Raw genomic sequence first — 23,542 nt, 5'->3', positions numbered from 1 at the left:
AGAGCCGCAACGAGGTAGATTGGAAGATCAGTCAGGAGGAGTACATCCTTAACTAACGTGAAAGAAGGAACTGCAGATGCTGCATTAAACCTACGATAGACACAAAGCGCTGGAGTAACTCAGCGGGTCAGGCAGCATCTCTGGAGAAAAAGGATGGGTGATGTTTTGGGACAGAACCCTTCTTTAGATTGAAGGGGGGGGGGGGCATTTTGAGGGGGTTCGAGTGGGGAGTTGGTTCTCTTGTCTAGGGTGGCCAAAAATGCCCTTCTCATGCCTTTGGCACAACTGTTTCTCTAGAGATGCTGCCTGTCCCGTTGAGTTACCCCAGCACTTTGTGCCTATATTTACTAACGTGAGGTGTGTTCAAGATGTTCTTCCCCCCCTCCCTCTCCTGAGCTTTTTCTTTCTCCCGCTCCCGCGCCATTTTCTCTGCCCTCTGTTCCTGAGTGTCATGGCCGACTTGATTTTGCTTCTGTCTTGCAGGTGGAATTCTCAAAGATGGCGTCGAAGGGCTGCATCGTCCTCACAAAGTACTTCCTGTTTGTCTTCAACCTCTTTTTCTTTGTAAGTAAAACATTCACGGGGCGGCACGGTGGCGCAGCGGTAGAACTGCGGCCTCGCGGCGCCACGGGCTACGGGTTCGATCCCGACCACGGGTGCTGTCTGTGCAGAGTTTGGACAAGAGTGGGATCAGAATGGGGTAGAAGGGCGGTCACGGTGGCGCAGCGGTAGAGTTGCTGCCTCACAGCGAATGCAGCGCCGGAGACCCGGGTTCGATCCCGACTACGGGCGCCGTCTGTACGGAGTTTGTACGTTCTCCCCGTGACCTGCGTGGGTTTTCTCCGAGATCTTCGTTTTCCTCCCACACTCCAACGACATACGTAGGTTAATTGTAGGTTAATTGGCTTGGTAAATGCAAACAAAATTGTCCCCTAGTGTGTGTACGGTTGTGTTAGTATGCGGGGATCGCTGGTCGGCGCGGACCCGGTGGGCCGGAAGGGCCTGTTTCCGCGTTGTATCTCTAAACTAAACTAAAGGGGGAGACAGAGAGAGAGAGAGTAGGGAGGAGGATAGAGGAGAGGGTGGGACAGAGAGGGTTGGTGGGATGGCAGAGGGTGGGGAAGTTTAGAGATGCAGCGCAGAAACAGGCCCTTCGGCCCACCCAGTCCACGCCGACCAGCGATCCCCACACACTATGACACTATCCTACACACACACACACACACACACACACACACACTGGGGACAATTTACAATTACACCAAGCCAATTAACCTACAAACCTGCACGTCTTTGGAGTGTGGGATGAAACCAGAAGTCCTGGAGAAAACCCATGCAGGTCACGGGAAGAACGTACAAACTCGGTACAGACAGCACCCGTAGGTGGGATGGAACCCGGGTCTCCGGCGCTGTGAGGCAGCAACTCTACCGCTGCGCCATTGTACTGTACTATGTTCTAACCCAGGGATAGATTGTGTAGGAAGGAACTGGTTTAAACTGAAGATAGACACAGAATGCTGGAGTAATTCAGCGGGACAGGCAGTGCCTCTGGAGAGAAGGAAAGGGTGACATTTTGGGTCGAGACCCTTCTTCAGACTGATGTCATGGAAGAGGGAGATACAGAGATAAGGAAGTGTTAGGTGTGAAAATAGGATAAAGGGAATGGAGATCATGAAAAATGTAGAATAGTTCATTGTTAGCTGGGAGAAGGTAATAACAAAGCAAACGGAGACAAAATGTAGTCTGAGACAGTCGGACTGGTCGGAGAACAGGGAAGGGGAGGGATGGAGAGGGAGGGAAAGCAAGGGTCACTTGAGGTTAGACTAGTCAATGTTCATACCGCTGGGGTGTAAGCTACCCAAGTGAAATATGAGGTGCTGTTCCTCCAATTTGCTTGAAGTTAGAGAAGTCAATATTCATACCGAAGATAGACACAAAAAGCTGGAGTAACTCAGCGGGGACAGGCAGCATCTCTGGAGAGAAGGAATGGGTGAAGTTTCGGGTCGAGACCCTTCAGTCCGCTGAGGTATAAACTACCCAAGCGAAATAAGAGGTGCTGTTCCTCCAATTTGCGCTGGGCCTCGCTCTGACAATGGAGGAGGACAGAAAGGTCAGTGTGGGAATGGGAGGGGGAGTTAAAGTGCTGCGCCACCGGGAGATCAGGGAGGTCTAGGCGGACGGAGGCGTTCAGCGAGACGATCAGCGAGCCTGAGCTTGGTGCCTTTTGGAGTCAGCCATGCACTGGCCATGAACGTGACGTGATTGTCCACTGATACAGTCTGTCCCTCTGACCTGTTGCAGTTCCTGGGAGGAGTCATGCTGGGGTTCGGCCTGTGGATTCTATTCGACAAGACCAGCTTCATCGCGGTTCTGGGTAAGTGGGATGGCCGATCTCGGTGCTGGAGCCTCTGCGCTCCTCTTGCGGATGGACCTGTAGTGTTCAGCTTCTCACTGGCTTGGTCTCGGGTAAAACTAGAGGCAGAACCTTTTGGGTCAGTGGTAAGTGTGGTTACAGGGGGATCTGAGGGAGAGCTGTTAATTTACTTTAGTTTATTATGGTTACAGTGAAAAGCTTTTTTAGTCACATGTACCGAGGTACAGTGAAAAGCTTTTTGCTGCGTGCTAACCAGTCAGCGGAAAGACTGTACAGAATTACAATCAAGCCGTCCACAGTGTACAGATGCAGGGTAACGGGAATAATGTTTAGTGTAAGGCAAAGTCCAGTAGAGTCTGATTAAAGATAGTCCGAGGGTCTCCAATAAGGTAGATAGATACACTGTGTGTGTGTGTGTGTGTGTATATATAGTGTGTGTGTGTATATATATACTGTGTGTGTGTATATACTGTGTGTGTGTGTGTATATACACTGTGTGTGTGTGTGTATACACTGTGTGTGTGTGTGTATATACACTGTGTGTGTGTGTGTATATACACTGTGTGTGTGTGTATACACTGTGTGTGTGTATATACACTGTGTGTGTGTGTGTATATACACTGTGTGTGTATATATATATACTGTGTGTGTATGTGTATACACTGTGTGTGTGTGTGTATACACTGTGTGTGTGTATATACACTGTGTGTGTGTGTATATACACTGTGTGTATATATATATACTGTGTGTGTATGTGTATACACTGTGTGTGTGTGTGTATACACTGTGTGTGTGTGTGTATACACTGTGTGTGTGTGTGTATACACTGTGTGTGTGTGTATACACTGTGTGTGTGTGTATACACTGTGTGTGTGTGTATATACACTGTGTGTGTGTGTGTGTGTGTATACACTGTGTGTGTGTGTATATACACTGTGTGTGTGTGTGTATACACTGTGTGTGTGTATATACACTGTGTGTGTGTATACACTGTGTGTGTGTGTGTATACACTGTGTGTGTGTGTGTGTGTGTATACACTGTGTGTGTGTGTGTATACAGCTGTGTGTGTGTATACACTGTGTGTGTGTGTATACACTGTGTGTGTGTATACAGCTGTGTGTGTGTATACAGCTGTGTGTGCTTGTATACAGCTGTGTGTGTGTATACACTGTGTGTGTGTATACAGCTGTGTGTGTGTATACACTGTGTGTGTGTATACACTGTGTGTGTGTATACACTGTGTGTGTGTATACAGCTGTGTGTGCTTGTATACCTGTGTGTATACAGATGTATCTGTGTGTGTGTGTATGCACTGAGACTGTGTACATGTGTGTGAGCAGCTGTCTGTGTCAGTCTGTATATATGCAAGTGCGGGTTCCTGTACAGGCGTGTGAGTCTGTGTGCGGGCCCGTATACGCCCCTGTGAGGTCCGTGTGCAGGGCTGTGTGCAGTCCGTGTGCAGGCGTGTGGGTCCATGTGCAGGCGTGTGCGGGTCCGTGTACGCGCGTGTGAGGGTCTGCGTGCAGGTCCGTATACAGGCATGTGTGGGGCTGTGTGGGTCCATGTGCAGGTGTGTGTACAGGCGTGTGCGGGTCCGTGTACAGGTGTGTGTGGTCCGTGTGCAGGCGTGTGCAGGTGTGTGTGGGGCTGTGTGGGTCCATGTGCAGGTGTGTGTACAGGCGTGTGCGGGTCCGTGTACAGGCATGAGCGGTCCGTGTGCAGGCGTGTGCGGGTCTGTGTGCAGGCGTGTGCGGGTCTGTGTGCAGGCGTGTGCCCTGACCCGTGTGTGTTTCCCCACAGAGACTGCGGCGGTGCCTCTGCGCCTCTGGTCCTACCTGTTCTCGGGGCTGGGCACCTTCACCATGATGATGGGATTCCTGGGCTGCATTGGTGCCCTGAAGGAGGTCAAGTGCATGCTGGGGATCGTGAGTACCCGCTGCATGGGAGCTGCGGCGTTTATTGCAACGCCAGGCGCATGGGACAGGGTCTGCAGAGCTGCGCTGGGGGGGAGGGTGTCATTGCCGCTTGTTCTATCGTTCACCCCCCCTCATCCCCATCACTGACCCCCCCCCCATGCCCGATCACTACCCCCTCATCCCCATCACTGACCCCCCCCATGCCCGATCACTACCCCCTCATCCCCTCCTGTTGCCCCCCTCCTCATCCCCTCATCGCCTCCCCTTGTGTCGTTGACCCCCCTCATCCCCAACGCTGTCTCTCCCGCCCCCTCCCCTGACATCAGTCTGAAGAAAGGTCTCGACCCGAAACGTCACCCATTCCTTCTCTCCAGAGATGCTGCCCGACCTGCTGAGTTACTCCAGCATTGTGTGTCTACCTACAATGAGAATGTGATGGTTGGGATGGGGGAGGGAATGGGGGAATGACCAGGAATGGAAACGTTAAACATGGTGAATCTTGTACGATACGATAGAACTTAATTTATCCAGGAGAGAAATGAATTTGCCAACAGTCATAAAAACACAAGATACACGAAACATGACGTTAAAATGGGGGGGAGGGTGGGGTGGGGGGGTGTCAGTCCCAGTCTACCCCACCACAGAAGGGGGAGGAGTTCTCCAGTTTGATAGCCCCAGGGAAGGAGGATCTCCTGTGGCGTTCTATGCTACATCTTGGTGGGACAGTCTGTTGCTGAAGGATGTGGAGACGGTGAGTGGAGGAATAGAATGTGCCGGTTATTTATGCCTTGATAACGTACAAACAGCGTCGTGACCGGGAAAGTCCGAGCGACTCGAAACGAACGACCACGAGAGCTCTCGTTGAGACATCTGTTCCTTGCACCAGCCCCTCCCAAACCAGTCAACCATTCCTGCTTTGAAGATCACAACATCCGCCACAGTTGTTTTTTGCATAACACGATTTCTCAGAATCATAGAGGTCACAGAGTCATAGAACGATACAGTGTGGATACAGGTCCTTCGGCCCAACTCGCCCACACCGGCCAACAATGTCCCAGCTACCCTAGTCCCACCTGCCTGCGCTTGGTCCATAACCCTCCAAACCCGTCCCATCCATGTACCTGTCCAACTGTTTCTGAAACGATGGGATAGTCCCAGGTCCTAGGTGATAGGATTAGAATTAGGCCATTCGGCCCATCAAATCTACTCCGCCATTCAACCATGGCTGATCCATCTCGTGCCGACCAGCGATCCCTGTGCAACAACACTATCCTACACACACGAGGGACAATTTTACATTGACTCCAAGACAATTGACCTACGAACCTGTACGTTTTTGAAGTGTGGGAGGAAACCGAAGATCTCGAAGAAAACTCAGGCGCGGGTCACAAACAGACAGCAACCCCGGTCAGGATCGAACCCAAGTCTCTGGCGCTGAGAGGCAGCAACTCTACCGCTGTGCCACCGCTGTGCCGCCCATGAGACGCGTTCTCAAGTACAATTGAGGGGCTGGGGCTCTGACTGAGATTGTCCACATGGGGCGGCACGTTGGCGCGGCGGGTAGAGTTGCTGCCTCACAGCGCCAGAGTCCCAGGTTCGATCCTGGCCACGGGAGCGATCTGTATTTGTACGTTCTCCCCGTGACCCGCGTGGGTTTTCTCCGGGTGCTCTGGTTTCCGCCCGCAATCTATAGACCATGGGATTGCAAGGCTAATTGCTTGCTGTGCAGTTGTCCCCAGCCTTGAGCACAGTAACGGCAGCAGAGTGTTGTGGCCAGAGGGAGCCACTTCCTCACGCCCCATACCCTCCCCGCTCAACGCCTACTCCTGGTCAGAGGTATCCCGCCATCTTTCACACCCGCGCAGGCCGCTGGCAGTAAGACACAAAAAGCTGGAGTAACTCAGCGGGTCAGGCAGCCTCTCTGGAGAGAAGGAATGGGTGACGTCTCGGGTCCAGACCCTTCCTCAGACTGGGAGCCTGGGAATAATGTTGGGAATCCCTGTGTGGTTGGGGATTAGCTGGAAGCTCACAGCCTGGACTACCATGAGGTACACAAACGAAAGCTACTGTAGAACTTGGCGGGTGTTCTTTGCAAAGATTTCAAGCTAAACACTGGCTTGAAACATATAAAATTCTTAAGGGGTTGGAGAGGCTAGATGCGGGAAGATTGTTCCCGATGTTGGGGGAGTCCAGAACCAGGGGTCACAGCTTAAGGATAAGGGGGAAGTCTTTTAGGACCGAGATGAGAAAACATTTCTTCACACAGAGAGTGGTGAGTCTGTGGAATTCTCTGCCACAGAAGGTAGTTGAGGCCAGTTCATTGGCTATATTTAAGAGGGAGTTAGATGTGGCCCTTATGGCTAAAGGGATCAGGGGGTATGGAGAGAAGGCAGTTACGGGATACTGAGTTGGATGATCTGCCATGATCATATTGAATGGCGGTGCAGGCTCGAAGGGCCGAATAGCCTACTCCTGCACCTATTTTTTATGTTTCTATGTTTCTATGTTGAAAGTTTAGGTCTGTAGTTTGAGTCTAAAGAAGGGTCTCGACCTGAAACGTCACCCATTCCTTCTCTCCAGAGATGCCGCCTGACCCGCTGAGTTACTCCAGCATTTTGTGTCGATCTAAGACCGTGTGTTTTCAGCTTTAAAGTCGCCCTGTTGACTCTCATTGTCTGAACTCATTTTCACCTAGGCCACAGCTAATCATCATCATTGTTCATTATCATTATCATTCCCTTATCATTGTTACTTTTCCGCATATCTTTCATTAATTTGGTCTGCACATCACCGTCTATATTTCCCTCTCCGCTGACAATCAGCCTGAAGAAGGGCCTCGACCCAAAACGTCACCCATTCCTTCTCTCCAGAGGTGCTGCCTGTCCCGCTGAGTGACTCCAACGTTTTGTGTCGATCTTTGGTGTCAAGTCAAATTTATTTGTCACATACACATACACGATGTGCAGTGAAATGAAAGTGGCAATGCCTGCGGGTTGTGCACAAAAAGAATTACAGTTACAGCATATAAATAAAGTTAATAAGTTACTATTATTGTCGACAAAAATGTAGTCTCTGGGGTTATAAAAGTTGACAGTCCTGATGGCCTGTGGGAAGAAGCTCCGTCTCATCCTCTCCGTTTTCACAGCGTGACAGCGGAGGCGTTTGCCTGATCGTAGCATCTGGAACAGTCCGTTACTGGGGTGGCAGGGGTCCCTCATGATCTTGCTTGCTCTGGATCTGCACCTCCTGATGTATAGGTCCTGCAGGGGGACGAGTGTAGTTCCCATGGTGCGTTCTGCCGAACGCACTACTCTCTGCAGGGCCATCCTGTCCTGGGCAGAGCTGTTCCCAAACCAGACTGTAATGTTGCCGGACAGGATGCTCTCTACAGCCCCAGAGTAGAAGCAATGAAGGATCCTCAGAGACACTCTGAATTTCCTCAGTTGTCAGTGTAGGTCAATTGGCTTCGGCAAACAGTAGGATGGCACTGGTGGAACGCTGGTCGGCGCGGACTCAGTGGGCCAGAGGGCCTGTTTACGTGCTGTATCTCTAAAGTCTAAAGGGTTTGAGTTGTCAACAGGAAAGACGTTCCCCCCCCCTCTCCATTCCTCACTGCTTCTGAGATTTATTTTGAGTTAAAGGATCAAAATAACTCAAATTAGTTCCCTTTTTAAAAAAGAAATTCTTTAGCGTTTTCTATGGCGTTTTGAGAGCCCACACTTTCTAATTGAATCTCTGGTCTTGTTTACACTCAGTTCCTCTTTCATTAACGCTGACAGGTTTCGGAGGGGGATCTCACTGGCAGGTGTTAGGATCGGGTTCGTCTGTGGGTCAGCATCTATTCAATTGATGTCGTTTTAGTTTTAGTTTCAGCAATACAGCGCGGAAACAGGCCCTTCGGCCCACCGGGTCCGTGCCGCCCAGCGATCCCCACACTCTAACACTATCCTACACCCACTAGGGATAATTTTTACATTTACCAAGCCAATTAACCTACAAACCTGTACGTCTTTGGAGTGTGGGAGGAAACCGAAGATCTCGGAGAAAACCCACGCAGGTCACGGGGAGAACGTACGAAGTCCCGTACAGACAGCGCCCGTAGTCGGGTTCGAACCCGGGTCTCCGGCGCTGCATTCGCTGTAAGGCAGCAACTCTACCGCTGCGCCACCGTGACCGCCCGGTGGAAGATGTAGGAAGATGGTGATTGGAGTTTGGCTCATGGATACAGAGATGGGGGAGACATTTTGGACACCAGGGCAGGCAACAGACAATAGACAATAGACAATAGACAATAGACAATAGACAATAGGCAAGGGGTATGGAGTGAGCAGAGAGAAGCTGTGCGGAGTTTTAGATTTGGTGATACAAGTAGAATTAGGCCATTCGGCCCATCAAGTCTACTCCACCATTCAATCGTGGCTGATCTATCTCCCTCTACTATCCCCATTCTCCTGCCTTCTCCCCTGACACCCGTACAAATCAAGACTCCATCTATCTCTGCCTTAAAAATATCCATTGCCTAGGCCTCCGCGGCCTTCTGTGGCAAAGAATTCCACAGATTCACCACCCTCTGACTGAAGAAATCCCTCCTCATTTCCTTCCTAAAGGAACCTCCTTTAATTCTGAGGCTGTGACCTCTAGTCTTGGACTCTCGCACTAGTGGAAACACCCTCTCCACATCCACTCTATCCAAGCCTTTCACTGTTCAGTACGTTTCAATGAGGTCCCCCCTCATTCTTCTAAACTCCAGCGAGTGCAGGCCCAGTTCCGTCAAAAATGTATGAGGGGAAGGTGGTGGTTGGAGCTTGGCCCATGGATCCAGAGACTGATAGACATTTTGGACACCAGGGGAAGCATGGAATGAGTGGAGTGAAAGCAATGTGGAGTTTAGCTTTAGGGATACAGCATGGAATCAGGCCCTTCGGCCCACCGGGACCGGACCAACCAGCGATCACTGGCTCTATGCTATCCCACTTACTCATCCACCCCCTACACACTAGGGGCAATTAACAGAGGCCAGTTAACCTACAAACCACTAAGACTCTGGGATGTGGAAGGAAACCGGAGCACTCAGTCACTGAAAGGAAGCATGCAGGTACAGCAGGCAGTGAAGAAAGCCTATGCAATGTTGGCCTTCATAACAAGAGGAGTTGAGTATAGGAGCAAAGAGGTCCTTCTGCAGTTGTACAGGGCCCTGGTGAGACCGCACCTGGAGTACTGTGTGCAGTTTTGGTCTCCAAATTTGAGGAAGGATATTCTTGCTATTGAGGGCGTGCAGCGTAGGTTTACTAGGTTGATTCCCGGAATGGCGGGACTGTCGTATGTTGAAAGACTGGAGCGGCTAGGCTTGTACACACTGGAATTTAGAAAGATGAGAGGGGATCTTATCAAAACATATAAGATTATTAAGGGGTTGGACACGTTAGGGGCAGGAAACATGTTCCCAATGTTGAGGGAGTCCAGGACCAGGGGCCACAGTTTAAGAATAAGGGGTAGGCCATTTAGAACGGAGATGAGGAAAAACCTTTTTCAGTCAGAGAGTTGTAAATCTGTGGAATTCACTGCCTCAGAAGGCAGTGGAGGCCAGTTCTCTGAATGCATTCAAGAGAGAGCTGGATAGAGCTCTTAAGGATAGCGGAGTCAGGGGGTATGGGGAGAAAGCAGGAACGGGGTACTGATTGAGAATGATCAGCCATGATCACATTGAATGGTGGTGCTGGCTCGAAGGGCCGAATGGCCTCCTCCTGCACCCATTGTCTATTGTCACCCGATGTTTCCATTAGTAGGAGGCTAGAACCAGAGGCCACAGTCTCAGAACAAAGGGACGCACCGTTGGAACGAAGGAATTTCTTTAGTCAGAGGGTGGTGAAGCTGTGGAATTCATTGCCACAGAAGGCTATGGAGGCCAAGTCAATGGGTATCTTTGAGGCGGAGATTGACAGATATTTTATTGGTACGGGTCTTTATTCACAAAATGCTGGAGTAACTCAGCAGGTCAGGCAGCATCTCGGGAGAGAAGGAATGGGTGACGTTGGTACGGGTGTCAGGGGTTACGGGGAGAAGGCAGGAAAATGGGGTTGAGAGGCAGAGATAGATCAGCCGTGATTGAATGGCGAAGTGGTCGATGGGCCGAATGGCCTAATTCTGCTCCTATGACTCATGAACTTGGAGGAAACCAACGTGGTCACAGAAGGAACGTGCAAACTCCACACAGACAGCGCCCGAGGTCAGGATCGAACCTAGGTCTCTGGCGCTGTGAGGCAGTGGTTTCAGAGACCCAGGTTCGATCCTGACCCCGGGCGCTGTCTGTGTGGAGTTTGCACGTTCCTTCTGGGGGGGAGTGGAGCGGAAGAGTGACTGTAAGGCCCGAGTGGCCTTCTGCTTCAGGCTTCAGATCAGCAGTAGCTGGCTCTGGTCCTCACGCCCGGCCTGTTTGTGTTGTCCACAGTATTTCACCTTGCTCGTGCTGCTGATGGCTTCTCAGATCACAATCGGAGTCCTGGTTTACACGCAGAGGAAGATGGTAAACAGCGGCGGTGGATTTGGCAAGGGGTGGCGGTGGGATGGTTGAGGATGGGATGGAGAGGGGAGAGGAGGGGGTGGTGTAATGAAGGAAGGGGTGGTGAGGGGCTAGGGTTGCCAACTGTCTTGTATTAGCTGGGACATCCCTTATATTGGGCTAAATTGGTTTGTTCCGTAAGGGACCGCCCTTGTCCCGTATTAGGCCCGGGGGGGCGCTATAGGCCCGGACACTGTAGGCCCGGACACTGTAGGCCCGGACATTGTAGGCCCGGACATTGTAGGCCCGGACATTGTAGGCCTGGGCACTGTAGGCCCGGACATTGTAAGCCCGGGGGCCACTGTAGGCCGGGGGGTCAGAGTAGGCCCGGAGGCCCGGGCGCCACCTAACGGAGGTTGCATTGTAACCCACCTCCCGGCCCGGGCGGCCGCCATTGGTGGAGCGGGAGCATGTGGCCGCTGGCTGGGTGAGGTCACGTGGGGCGCGTTGCGGTGACGTCACCTTTTGTCCCTTATTTGGGCGTGAGGAAGTTGGCAACCCTATGAGAGGCAATGGGAGGGGAGAGTAGGGGGTGGTGAATGAAGGAAGGGATGGAGAGGGGGAAGGTGTAGATGGGTAGGAATGAGGAAGGAAGGGGTGGGGAGGGGAGACGGGAGAGGGGAGGGAGGGAGTGTGGGATGGTTGTGTCAGGGGGAAGAGGATTGGGGAGGTGTGTGGGATAGGAAGGCAAGTGGGGGGAGTGGGTCGGGTGGGTGTGTGAGGACAGTGAGGGGTGGGTGGGGGGTGTGGGGAGGGTGAGGGGTGGGGGAGTGAGGGGTGGGTGGGGGTGTGGGTAGGGTGAGGGTGTGGGCCGGGTGAGGGGTGAGGGGTGGGGGTGTGGGGACAGTGAGGGGTGGGTGGGGGGTGGGGGTGTGGGTAGGGTGAGGGTGTGGGCCGGGTGAGGGGGGAGGGGTGGGGGTGTGGGGACAGTGAGGGGTGGGTGGGGGGTGGGGGTGTGGGGAGGGTGAGGGGTGGGTGGGGGTGTGGGGAGGGTGAGGGGTGGGGATGTGGGGAGGGTGAGGGGTGGGGATGTGGGGAGGGTGAGGGGTGGGGATGTGGGGAGGGTGAGGGGTGGGGATGTGGGGAGGGTGGGGGTGGGTGGGGGTGGGTGGGGGTGTGGGGTGGGAGGGTGAGGGGAGGGTGAAGGGTGGGTGGGGGTGGGTGGGGGAGTGAGGGGTGGGTGGGAGTTGAGATGAGGAGGGGTAAAGGGTGGCCAGGCCTTTCACTCTGGCTGGTGAATTGTCCGGCCGTCCTGCCCTTTGTGTCCGTCTGTCGGTTGACCCAGTGAGTGCGTGTCTCCTCTTGTCGTTGGTCAGATCGAGAAGAAGCTAAGCCTGGTGGTGAAGGAGCTGATTGAGACGTACAGCCACGACGATGAATATTTGTCCAACCATGAGGACAGTTGGGATTACATCCAAATCGAGGTGAGCGGGAGAATCCGGGCTGTGCCGTGAAAGGGCCGCGCCGGCGACCGGGAACAGAGGCTCCCTGACCCACGGCGAGACCCCCTGACCCACAGCGACACCCCCCTGAACCACAATGACACTCCCTGACCCACAGTGACATTCCCTGACCCACAGTGACACCCCCTGACCCACAGCGAGACCCCCTGACCCACAGCCCTGACCCACGGCGAGACCCCCTGACCCACAGTGACACTCCCTGACCCACAGCCCTGACCCACGGCGAGACCCCCTGACCACAGTGACACCCCCTGACCCACAGTGACACCCCCTGACCCACAGTGACACTCCCTGACCCACAGTGACACCCCCTGACCCACAGTGACACCCCCTGACCCACGGCGAGACCCCCTGACCCACAGTGAGACCCCCTGACCCACAGCCCTGACCCACAGTGACACTCCCTGACCCACAGCCTTGACCCACGGCGAGATTCCTTGACCCACAGCCCTGACCCACAGCCAGGCTGTGTCACCCTCAGTGTTTAAGGGTAGCCTGCACAACAAAGTTTCTCAGTGTATCTTGGTACACGTGACAATAACTAACCAATACCATGGCGGTGCAGCGGGCAGAGCTGCTGCCTAAAGGTATCAAAGACTCAAGTTCGATCCTGACTTGCGTCGCCAACCGTCCCGTGTTAGCCGGGACATCCCGTAGTTTGGGCTAAATTGGTTTGTCCTGTACGCAACCGCCCTTGTCCCGTATTAGGCCGGGGGGGCGCTGTAGGCCCCGGACACTGTAGGCCCCGGACACTGTAGGCCCCGGACACTGTAGGCCCCGGACACTGTAGGCCCCGGACACTGTAGGCCCCGGACACTGTAGGCCCCGGACACTGTAGGCCCCGGATACTGTAGGCCCCGGACACTGTAGGCCCGGACACTGTAGGCCCCGGACACTGTAGGCCCCGGACACTGTAGGCCCCGGACACTGTAGGCCCCGGACACTGTAGGCCCCGGACACTGTAGATCCAGACACTGTAGGCCCCGGACACTGTAGGCCCGGACGCTGTAGGCCCCGGACACTGTAGGCCCCTGACACTGTAGGCCCCGGACACTGTAGGCCCCGGTTGTAGGCCCCGGACACTGTAGGCCCCGGACACTGTAGGCCCCGGACACTGTAGGCCCCGGACACTGTAGGCCCCGGACACTGTAGGCACCTGGCACTGTAGGCCCCTGGCACTGTAGGCCCCTGGCACGGTAGGCCCCTGGCACGGTAGGCCCCTAACACTGTAGACCCGGACACTGTAGGCCCCGGACACTGTAGGCCCCATACACTGTAGGCCCCGGACACTGTAGGCCCCGGACACTGTAGGCCCCGGACACTGAAGGCCCCGGACACTGTAGGCCCTGGACACTGTAGGCCCCGGACACTGTAGACCCCGGACACTGTAGGCCCCGGACACTGTAGGCCCCGGACACTGTAGGCCCCGGTTGTAGGCCCCGAACACTGTAGGCCCCGGACACTGTAGGCCCCGGACACTGTAGGCCCCGGACACTGTAGGCCCCGGACACTGTAGGCCCCTGGCACTGTAGGCCCCTGGCACTGTAGGCCCCTGGCACGGTAGGCCCCAGGCACGGTAGGCCCCGGACACTGTAGGCCCGGACACAGTAGGTCCCGGACACTGTAGATCCAGACAACGTAGGCCCGGACACTGTATATCCGGGCACTGTAGGTCCGGAGGCCCGGGCGCCGCCTAACGGAGGTTGCATAGCAACCCGCCTCCCGGCCCAGGCGGCCGCCATTGGTGGAGCGGGAGCACGTGGCCGCTGGCTGGGTGAGGTCATGTGGGGCGCTGGGGCGGTGACGTCACCCTTTGTCCCTTATTTGGGAGTGAGATAGTTGGCACCGCTAATCCTGACCTCGGGCGCTGTCCGTGTGGAGTTTGCACGTCCTCCCTGTGACCGGGTGGGTTTCCTCTAAAGTGCTCCGTTAATCGGCCCTCTGAATTGCCCCCCGTGTGCAGGGGGCGGATGCAAAAATGGGATAGCATTGAACGAGTGTGAACGGTGACATTGGACTCGTTGGGCCGAAGGGCCTGGTTTCAGCTTCCATTGAATTCTGCACTGATCAGGGATCATCAAACCTATTTTCGGGATATGTTGCAGGAAGGAACTGCAGGTGCTGGTTTAAACCGAAGATAGACACAAAATGCTGGAGTAACTCAGCGTGACAGGCAGCATCTCTGGAGAGAAGGAATGGGTGACGTTTCGGGTCGAGACAAAGAAGGGTCTCGACCTGAAACGTCACCCATTCCTCCTCGCCAGAGATGCTGCCTGGCCCGCTGAGTTACTCCAGCATTTTGTGTCTTATCTTTAGTTTCAGGTTATGTGGACTGACAAAACTGCCGATGCTGGAATGTTTTTGATTTTGTAGTTTGAGATATTGCGTGGGAACAGGCCCTTTGACCCATCAATAGACAATAGACAATAGGTGCAGGAGGAGGCCATTCGGCCCCTCGAGCCAGCACGGCCATTCAATGCGATCATGGCTGATCATTCTCAATCAGTACCCCGTTCCTGCCTTCTCCCCATACCCCCTGACTCCGCTATCCTTAAGAGCTCTATCCAGCTCTCTCTTGAATGTATTCAGAGAATTGGCCTCCACTGCCCTCTGAGGCAGAGAATTCCACAGATTCAAGCCCACATCGACCATCGATCGCCCGTTCACACTAGTTCTACAGTATCCCAATATTGCTTCCACTGCCGACACAGTATTGTGTTACCATTGTTGGGTAAATGCTTGCCTCTTCTCTGGCCTCACACCACTGTAATATTTATGTACCGCTGATCCTGTTCCTTCATTAGAACACTAATTGTTGCCAAGTAACATGGATAAAGAAAGGACTCAGATGGCACATTACCTGGGCAACGGTGAATCATTCAGAGAGTCTAGTTCAGTTTAGAGACACAGCATGGAAACAGGCCCTTCGGCCCACCAAGTCCGCGCCGTCCAGCGATCCCCACACACAACGTTTATCCCACACACACTTTTTACAGAAGCTAATTACAGAAGCCAATTAACCTACAACCCAATAGACAATAGACGCAGGAGTGGGCCATTCGGCCCTTCGAGCCAGCGCCGCCATTCAATGTGATCATGGCTGATCGTCCACAATCAGTACCCCGTTCCTGCCCTCTCCCCATACCCCCTGACTCCGCTATCCTTAAGAGCTCTATCTAGCTCTCTCGCGACGTTTCCGAAGACGGTGTCATCTCTTAGCCAGGTGCTGGTTTCACGAAAAACAGTAACTTGTAACGACCTGCCTCGGCATTGTCGCGGTCATTGTCGTGGTCATTGTAGTCATTGTCGCGGTCATTGTCGCGGTCATTGTCGTGGTCATTGTCGCGGTCATTGTCGTGGACACTGTGATGGTCACTGTCGTGGTCACTGTGATGGTCACTGTCATGGTCACTGTCGTGGTCATTGTCGCGGTCATCGTCGCGGTCATTGTCGCGGTCATTGTCGTGGTCATTGTAGTCATTGTCGCGGTCATTGTCACGGTCATTGTCGTGGTCATTGTCGTGGTCACTGTGATGGTCACTGTCGTGGTCACTGTCGTGGTCATTGTCGCGGTCACTGTCGTGGTCATCGTCGCGGTCATCGTCGCGGTCATTGTCGCGGTCATTGTCGTGGTCATTGTAGTCATTGTCGCGGTCATTCTCACGGTCATTGTCGTGGTCATTGTAGTCATTGTCGCGGTCATTGTCACGGTCATTGTCGTGGTCATTGTAGTCATTGTCGTGGTCATTGTCGCGGTCATTGTCGTGGTCATTGTAGTCATTGTCGCGGTCATTGTCACGGTCATTGTCGTGGTCATTGTAGTCATTGTCGTGGTCATTGTCACGGTCATTGTCGTGGTCATTGTAGTCATTGTCGTGGTCATTGTAGTCATTGTCGCGGTCATTGTCACGGTCATTGTCGTGGTCATTGTAGTCATTGTCGTGGTCATTGTCGCGGTCATTGTCACGGTCATTGTCGTGGTCAATGTCGCGGTCATTGTCGTGGTCATTGTCGTGGTCATTGTCGTGGTCATTGTAGTCATTGTCGCGGTCATTGTCGTGGTCATTGTCGTGGTCATTGTCGTGGTCACTGTCGCGGTCATCGTCACGGTCATTGTCGCGGTCATTGTTGTGGTCATTGTAGTCATTGTCGTGGTCATTGTCGCGGTCATTGTCGTGGTCATTGTAGTCACTGTCGTGGTCATTGTCGTGGTCAATGTCGCGGTCATTGTCGTGGTCATTGTCGTGGTCATTGTAGTCATTGTCGCGGTCATTGTCGCGGTCATTGTCGTGGTCATTGTAGTCATTGTCGCGGTCATTGTCGTGGTCATTGTCGTGGTCATTGTCGTGGTCACTGTCGCGGTCATCGTCACGGTCATTGTCGCGGTCATTGTTGTGGTCATTGTAGTCATTGTCGTGGTCATTGTCGCGGTCATTGTCGTGGTCACTGTCGTGGTCATTGTCGCGGTCATTGTCGCGGTCATTGTCGCGGTCATTGTCGTGGTCACTGTGATGGTCACTGTCGTGGTCACTGTGATGGTCACTGTCGTGGTCACTGTGATGGTCACTGTCATGGTCACTGTGATGGTCACTGTCGTGGTCACTGTCGTGGTCATTGTCGTGGTCATTGTCGTGGTCATTGTCGCGGTCATTGTCGCGGTCATTGTCGTGGTCATTGTCGTGGTCATTGTCGTGGTCATTGTCGTGGTCACTGTCGTGGTCATTGTTGCGGTCACTGTCGCGGTCATTGTCGTGGTCATTGTCGTGGTCATTGTCATGGTCATTGTCGTGGTCATTGTCGTGGTCATTGTCGTGGTCATTGTAGTCATTGTCGCGGTCATTGTCGTGGTCATTGTCGCGGTCACTGTCACGGTCATTGTCATGGTCATTGTCGTGGTCATTGTCGTGGTCATTGTAGTCATTGTCGTGGTCATTGTCGTGGTCATTGTCGTGGTCATTGTCGCGGTCACTGCCACGGTCATTGTCATGGTCATTGTCGTGGTCATTGTCGTGGTCATTGTAGTCATTGTTGTGGTCAATGTCGTGGTCATTGTCGTGGTCATTGTCGCGGTCACTGTCGCGGTCATTGTCGTGGTCATTGTCGTGGTCATTGTCGTGGTCATTGTCGTGGTCATTGTCGTGGTCATTGTCGCGGTCATTGTCACGGTCATTGTCGTGGTCATTGTCGTGGTCATTGTAGTCATTGTCGTGGTCATTGTCGCGGTCATTGTCGAGGTCATTGTAGTCATTGTCGTGGTCATTGTAGTCATTGTCGTTGTCATTGTCGTGGTCATTGTCGCGGTCATTGTCGCGGTCATCAATGTGGTCATTGTCGTGGTCATTGTCATAGGGTAAAAGAACATTTCAGCGATCTGCTACGACTTTGACAGTCGCCGGCAGCCGCCTTAAATATCGCGTAACTGGGACAGGCCCTTTAGGCTAAACTAAAGTGCTGGCCCTTTGTGATGTTTAACCTGCTCACTGTTTTGATTATTTCCCGGTGGTTGCAGTTCTCCTGCTGCGGTTGGAACAGCTCCATGGAGTGGATGAAGAACCCTCATGTGGGGAGGAACCTGTCGGGGGCCCTGCCTTTCTCCTACCCCTGCTCCTGCTACAACTCCTTCGCCGGCAGTCCCATCCAGTTGAACGCGACGAACGAAGTTGGTTTCTGCTCGGCCCCCTTCAACCCACTCACCAGAAACCTGGAGGTAAACGTAAAAACGTGGAGTCATAGACAATAGGTGCAGTAGGAGGCCCTTCGAGCCAGCACCGCCATTCATTGTGATCATGGCTGATCATCCACAATCAGTACCCCATGCCTGCCTTCTCCCCATATCCCTTGATTCCACTAGCCCCTTGAGCTTTGTCTAGTGTGTGTGCAGGATAGTGTTAATGTGCGGGGATCGCTGGGCGGCGCGGACTCGATGGGCCGAAGGGCCTGTTTCTCTAAATCTAAAAAAACTCTCTTTTGAATTCATCCAGTGAATTGGCCTCCACTGCCCTCTATGGCAGGGAATTCCCACAAATTCACAACTCTCTGGGTGAAAAAGCTTTTTTTTTTCCCACCTCAGTTTTAAAATGGCCCCCCCCCTTTATTCTCAGACTGTGTGGTCCCTGGTTCTGGACTCCCCCCGACATCGGGGAACATTGTTCCTACCATGCGAGAGGCAAGGGTGTTTCAATGGTGACGTGGACTGGCGCCCGTAACAATGGGACTGACCCGTAACAATGGGACTCACCCGTAACAATGGGACTCACCCGTAACAATGGGACTCACCCGTAACAATGGGACTCACCCGTAACAATGGGACTCACCCGTAACAATGGGACTGTTGCCACAGGCGCATTAAACCCAACAACACCACAAATAGATAATCTATCTATATACTAAAGCTCTCGTACGTTTGTTTGCTTGTTCCTGAACTACAGCCAAGATGGTGCTCGATAGCGCGGCAATTTTAGGCCCACTTTGTCTCGGCCCGAAACGTCACCCATTCCTTCTCTCCCGAGATGCTGCCGGAGCCACTCCAGCATTTTGCTCCTACCTTCGGTCAGAGGATCGAATGGTGTTTGCCGAACTGACCGGGTCGTTTTGCTCTCCTCCTCCTCCAGGGCTGCAGGAAAATGGTGTCCCAATGGATGAAGCAAAATATCGTCAGCATCATGGCGACCTGTATCAGCGTTAACGTGGTGGAGGTGAGACTCCGTGGGCGGGCCGCGGGTCATGGCGGGTGCGGCGGCCTCGGTGTCCGTGAGACCGACGGGTCACACTCACCGCGGCAAAAAAATCAATCAAACGAAAATCCCGCAGCTGCTCAAAACCCGAGATTTAAAGAGAAAACTGAAACATGTGGGAACGGCTCAGTGGGTCGGGCAGCATCTGTGGGGAGAGCTCCGGGCGCTCCGGTTTCCTCCCACGCTGCCAAGACTTGAGTCTTTAGGGACAGGCCCTTCGGCCCACCGAGCCTGTTCGTGCCTGTTCTTTCGTTCCATCCCTTCTCCCATAAGTTCCAGCCCTCCATCCCTGCTCCCTCTCCCCATAGACAATAGGTGCAGGAGGAGGCCATTCGGCCCTTCGAGCCAGCACCCCCATTCAATGTGATCATGGCTGATCATTCTCAATCAGTACCCCGTTCCTGCCTTCTCCCCTGACTCCACTATCCTTAAGAGCTCTATCCAGCTCTCTCTTGAATGCATTCAGAGAATTGGCCTCCACTGCCTTCTGAGGCAGAGAATTCCACAGATTCACAACTCTCTGACTGAAAAAGTTTTTCCTCATCTCCGTTCTAAATGGCCTACCCCTTATTCTTAAACTGTGGCCCCTTGTTCTGGACTCCCCCAACATTGGGAACATGTTTCCTGCCTCTAACGTGTCCAACCCCTTAATAATCTTATACGTTTCGATAAGATCTCCTCTCATCCTTCTAAATTCCAGTGTATACAAGCCTAGTCGCTCCAGTCTTTCAACATATGATAGTCCCGCTATTCCGGGAATTAACCTAGTAAACCTACGCTGCACGCCCTCAATAGCAAGAATATCCTTCCTCAAATTTGGAGACCAAAACTGCACACAGTGCTCCAGGTGCGGTCTCACTAGGGCCCTGTACAACTGCACACAGTACTCCAGGTGCGGTCTCACTAGGGCCCTGTACAACAGGGCCGCACAGTAGCCCAGCAGTAGAGTTGCTGCCTAACGGTGCCAGAGATCCTGACTCTGGGTAATGTCTGTACGGAGTTTGTACCTTTTCCCCCTGACCTGCGTGGGTTTTCTCCGGGTGCTCCGGTTTCCTCCCACACTCCAAAGACGTGCGGGTTTGTAGGTTAATTGGTTTGGTATCATTTGTAAATTGTCCCGATTGTGTGTAGGATGGTGTTAGTGTGCGGGGATCGCTGGGCGGCACGGACTCGGTGGGCCCAAGGGCCTGTTTCCACGCTGTATCTCTAAACTGAACTAAACAGAGTTGACGTTTCAGGTGGGGGACCTTGTTCAGTGGAGGGAGGGTGGGGGGGGGGGGGCTATGGGGAGGCAGTCCAGGCAGGAGGTACAGTAGTGGAGGTGTAGGTTGAGGCTGGAGTTGAAGGGGTAGGTTTGTGCGGGGTGGGTTTGTGGAAGGGGTAGTTTGAGTGGGCTGGGGGGGTAGTGTGTGCAGTGCTGGGAGGGGTAGTTTGTGTGGGGAGGTTGGAGGGGTTGTGTGCGCGTGTGTGTATGTGTGGGTAGTGTGGATAGTGTGTGGGTTGTGTGTGTGGGTTGTGTGTGCTTGTGTGGGTGTGAGGGGTTGTGTGTGTGTGTGGGAGGGGTAGCGCGTGTGTGTGTGGGTAGTGTGTGTGCAGTGTGCGAGTGCATGTGTGTGGGTAATGTGTGTGTGTGTGTGTAGGTTGTGTGTGTGGGAGTGTGTTGGTAATGTGTGCGTGTGGGTAGTGTGCGTGTGCGTGCGTGGGTAGTGTGTGCGTGTGTGGGTGTGAGGGGTTGTGTGTGTGTGTGTGTGGGTAGTGTGTGTGCAGTGCGCGAGTGCATATGTGTGTGTGTGGGTAATGTGTGTGTGTGTGTGTAGGTTGTGTGTGTAAGTTGTGTGTGTGGGAGTGTGTTGGTAGTGTGTGCGTGTGGGTAGTGTGCGTGTGCGTGCGTGGGTAGTGTGTGCGTGTGTGGGTGTGAGGGGTTGTGTGTGTGTGTGGGGGGGGGTAGTGTGTGTGTTTGTGTGTGTGTGTGGGGGGGGGGTTGTGTGTGTAATGTAATGTGTGTGTGGGTTGTGTGTGTGCGTGTGTGGATAGTGTGGATAGTGAGTGTGTGTGGGTTGTGTGTGTGTGTGTGTGTGTGTGTGTGTGTGTGTGTGTGTGTGTGTGTGTGTGTGTGTGTGTGTGTGTGTGTGTGGTGCGGGGAGGGGTGGGCTGGTGAGGAGCTGGTATCTACTACTAAGCTGTGTTGTGTTCAGTTCCTGCAGCTTGTCTGCTGTAGTGTGAGCGGGTGCCTGGGTCGGAGAGAGACGGAGCAGATGGAGTCCCGGTCTGAGCTTCCTACACCTCCCACCAGGTGCCTGGGCTTGCTGTGGTGTCTGGAGTGAGACTTGAGGGGAGGTGGGGAGTGGACATTAAATGTCTTGCGGGCTTCCAATGGAGTTTGTTGCTCGATGAGGTTGGAGCAGGTACCCAGCACGTATCCCTCTCAGTACGTATCTCTAGAGAGATCCTCTGCCTTGTCATAACGTCGTCCAGCGTGGAATCAAGCCCTTCGGCCCGACTCCATGCTGACCAAGATGCCCCATCTACTGTAAGCTAGTTTACGATTACCCTCGAAGGTAGACACAAAAAGCCGAAGTAACTCAGCAGGTCGGGCAGCATCTCTGGAGAAAAGGAATAGGTAACGTTTTGGGTCGAGACCCTTCTTCAGACCAATCAGCCTCCCGTGGTCCAAATCCCCCTGAACCTTTCCTATCCATGTACCCGTCCACCTGTCTTTTAAATGCTGTTATTGCACTGCGTCAACAACCTCTTCCAGCTGCTCATTCCATAAACCCACCACCCTCTCTGTGGAAGATGTTGCCCCTCAGGTTCCTATTAAATCTTTCCCCTCTCACTTTCAACCTACGTCCCCTAGTTCATGATTCCCCTACTCTGGGTAAAAGACTCTGGGCATCTGCCTTATCTCTTTCCCTCATGATTATATACACCTCCATAAGATGCATTGCAAGGGCGTGTGGCGCAGCGGTAGAGTTGTTGCCTCACAGCGCCAGAGACCCGGGTTCCATCCTGACTGCGGGTGCTGCCTGTATGGAGTTTGTACGTTCTCCCCGTGACCTGCGTGGGTTTTCTCCGGGCGCTCCGGTTTCCTCCCACACTCCAAAGAAGTGCAGGTTTGTAGGTTAATTGGCTTGGTAAAATTGTAAATTGTCCCTAGCGTGTGTGTGTGTGTGTGTAGGATAGTGTTAGTGCGCGGGGATCGCTGGTCGGCGCGGACCCGGTGGGTTTCCGCGCTGTATCTCTAAACTGAACTAAACCAGGAGGGAGGAGAGGTGGGTGGCAGGAAGGAACGGAGTGGATTACCAGAGTGGGATCAGGAGTGAAGGGGGGGGGGGGGGGGGGGAGGGGGTGCAGTGGTCCAAATGGCGCTTGCTTTGACAGCTGCCAGGGTTTGCGTGTGTGTGTGTGTGTGTGTGAAGTGTTGGTGTCTCTGTGTACTAACCCCACTCTCTTTCATCCGCTTACAATTCATACCCAGAGATTCTTTCCTGGATTATTGGCAAGGTAACTTCAAATTAACCTCTGCACGTCGTGCGTGTGTTTGTCTGACTATTTATTTATTTATTTATCTATTTATTTATTTATTTATTTATTCATTCATTCATCCATCCATCCATCCATCCATCCATCCATCCATCCATCCATCCATCCATCCATCCATCCATCCATCCATCCATCCATCCATCCATCCATCCATCCATCCATCCATCCATCCATCCATCCATCCATCCATCCATCCATCCATCCATCCATCCATCCATCCATCCATCCATCCATCCATCCATCCATCCATCTGTCTATCTATTTATTTATCTATTTATTTATTTGTCTATTTATGTATTTATCTATTCATTTATTTATTTATTAATTTATTTGTGTGTGTGTGTGTGTGTGTGTGTGTGTGTGTGTGTGTGTGTGTGTGTGTGTGTGTGTGTGTGTGTGTGTGTGTGTGTGTGTGCGTGTTCAACCTGATTTTTGTGAGTTAACAAGAGTGGCGCAGCGGTAGAGTTGCTGCCTCACAGCGCCGGAGACCCGGGTTCCATCCTGACCATGGGAGCAGTCTGTACGGAGTTTGTACGTTATCCCCGTGGACCGCGTGGGTTTTCCCCGGGTGCTCCGGTTTCCTCCCACATCCCAAAGACGCGCAGGTTTGTAGGTTAATTGGCTCTTGTAAAATCGCCACGAGTGTGCAGGATGGAACCAGTTGTGCACGTGACCGCTGGTCGGCATGGGCCCAGTGGGCTGAAGGGCTGGTCGGCATGGGCCCAGTGGGCTGAAGGGCCTGTATCTCCAAAACTAAATGAGAAACTGCAGTTAGCTACAGTGAACTCAATTAGTAATTTAAGAAAATAACTGCAGATGCTGGTACAAATCGATTTATTCACAAAATGCTGGAGTAACTCAGCAGGTCAGGCAGCATCTCGGGAGAGAAGGAATGGGTGACGTTTCGGGTCGAGACCCTTCTTCAGACTGAAGAAGGGTCTCGACCCGAAAC

At 53.2% G+C, this 23,542-nt stretch overlaps 1 protein-coding gene across 1 annotated transcript in view; it reads left to right on the top strand.

Annotated features, from left to right (window-relative positions):
- Window positions 1-486: 486 nt before the first annotated feature.
- Window positions 487-23,542, top strand: part of LOC144611328 (leukocyte antigen CD37-like) — a 30,110-nt gene continuing 7,054 nt past the window's right edge. The window contains exons 1-7 of the mRNA XM_078430383.1: window positions 487-564; window positions 2,302-2,374; window positions 4,176-4,300; window positions 10,740-10,814; window positions 12,167-12,274; window positions 17,823-18,020; window positions 18,925-19,008. Coding sequence (XP_078286509.1) covers window positions 499-564; window positions 2,302-2,374; window positions 4,176-4,300; window positions 10,740-10,814; window positions 12,167-12,274; window positions 17,823-18,020; window positions 18,925-19,008 — 729 coding nt within the window. The 5' untranslated portion in view covers window positions 487-498. The remainder of the gene's footprint in view (window positions 565-2,301; window positions 2,375-4,175; window positions 4,301-10,739; window positions 10,815-12,166; window positions 12,275-17,822; window positions 18,021-18,924; window positions 19,009-23,542) is intronic.

Source organism: Rhinoraja longicauda, chromosome 40 (genome assembly GCF_053455715.1).
Source record: "Rhinoraja longicauda isolate Sanriku21f chromosome 40, sRhiLon1.1, whole genome shotgun sequence".
Taxonomy (NCBI): domain Eukaryota; kingdom Metazoa; phylum Chordata; class Chondrichthyes; order Rajiformes; family Arhynchobatidae; genus Rhinoraja; species Rhinoraja longicauda.
Note: the sequence above shows the minus strand (reverse complement) of the source record. Positions and strands in the feature narration are given on the sequence as shown.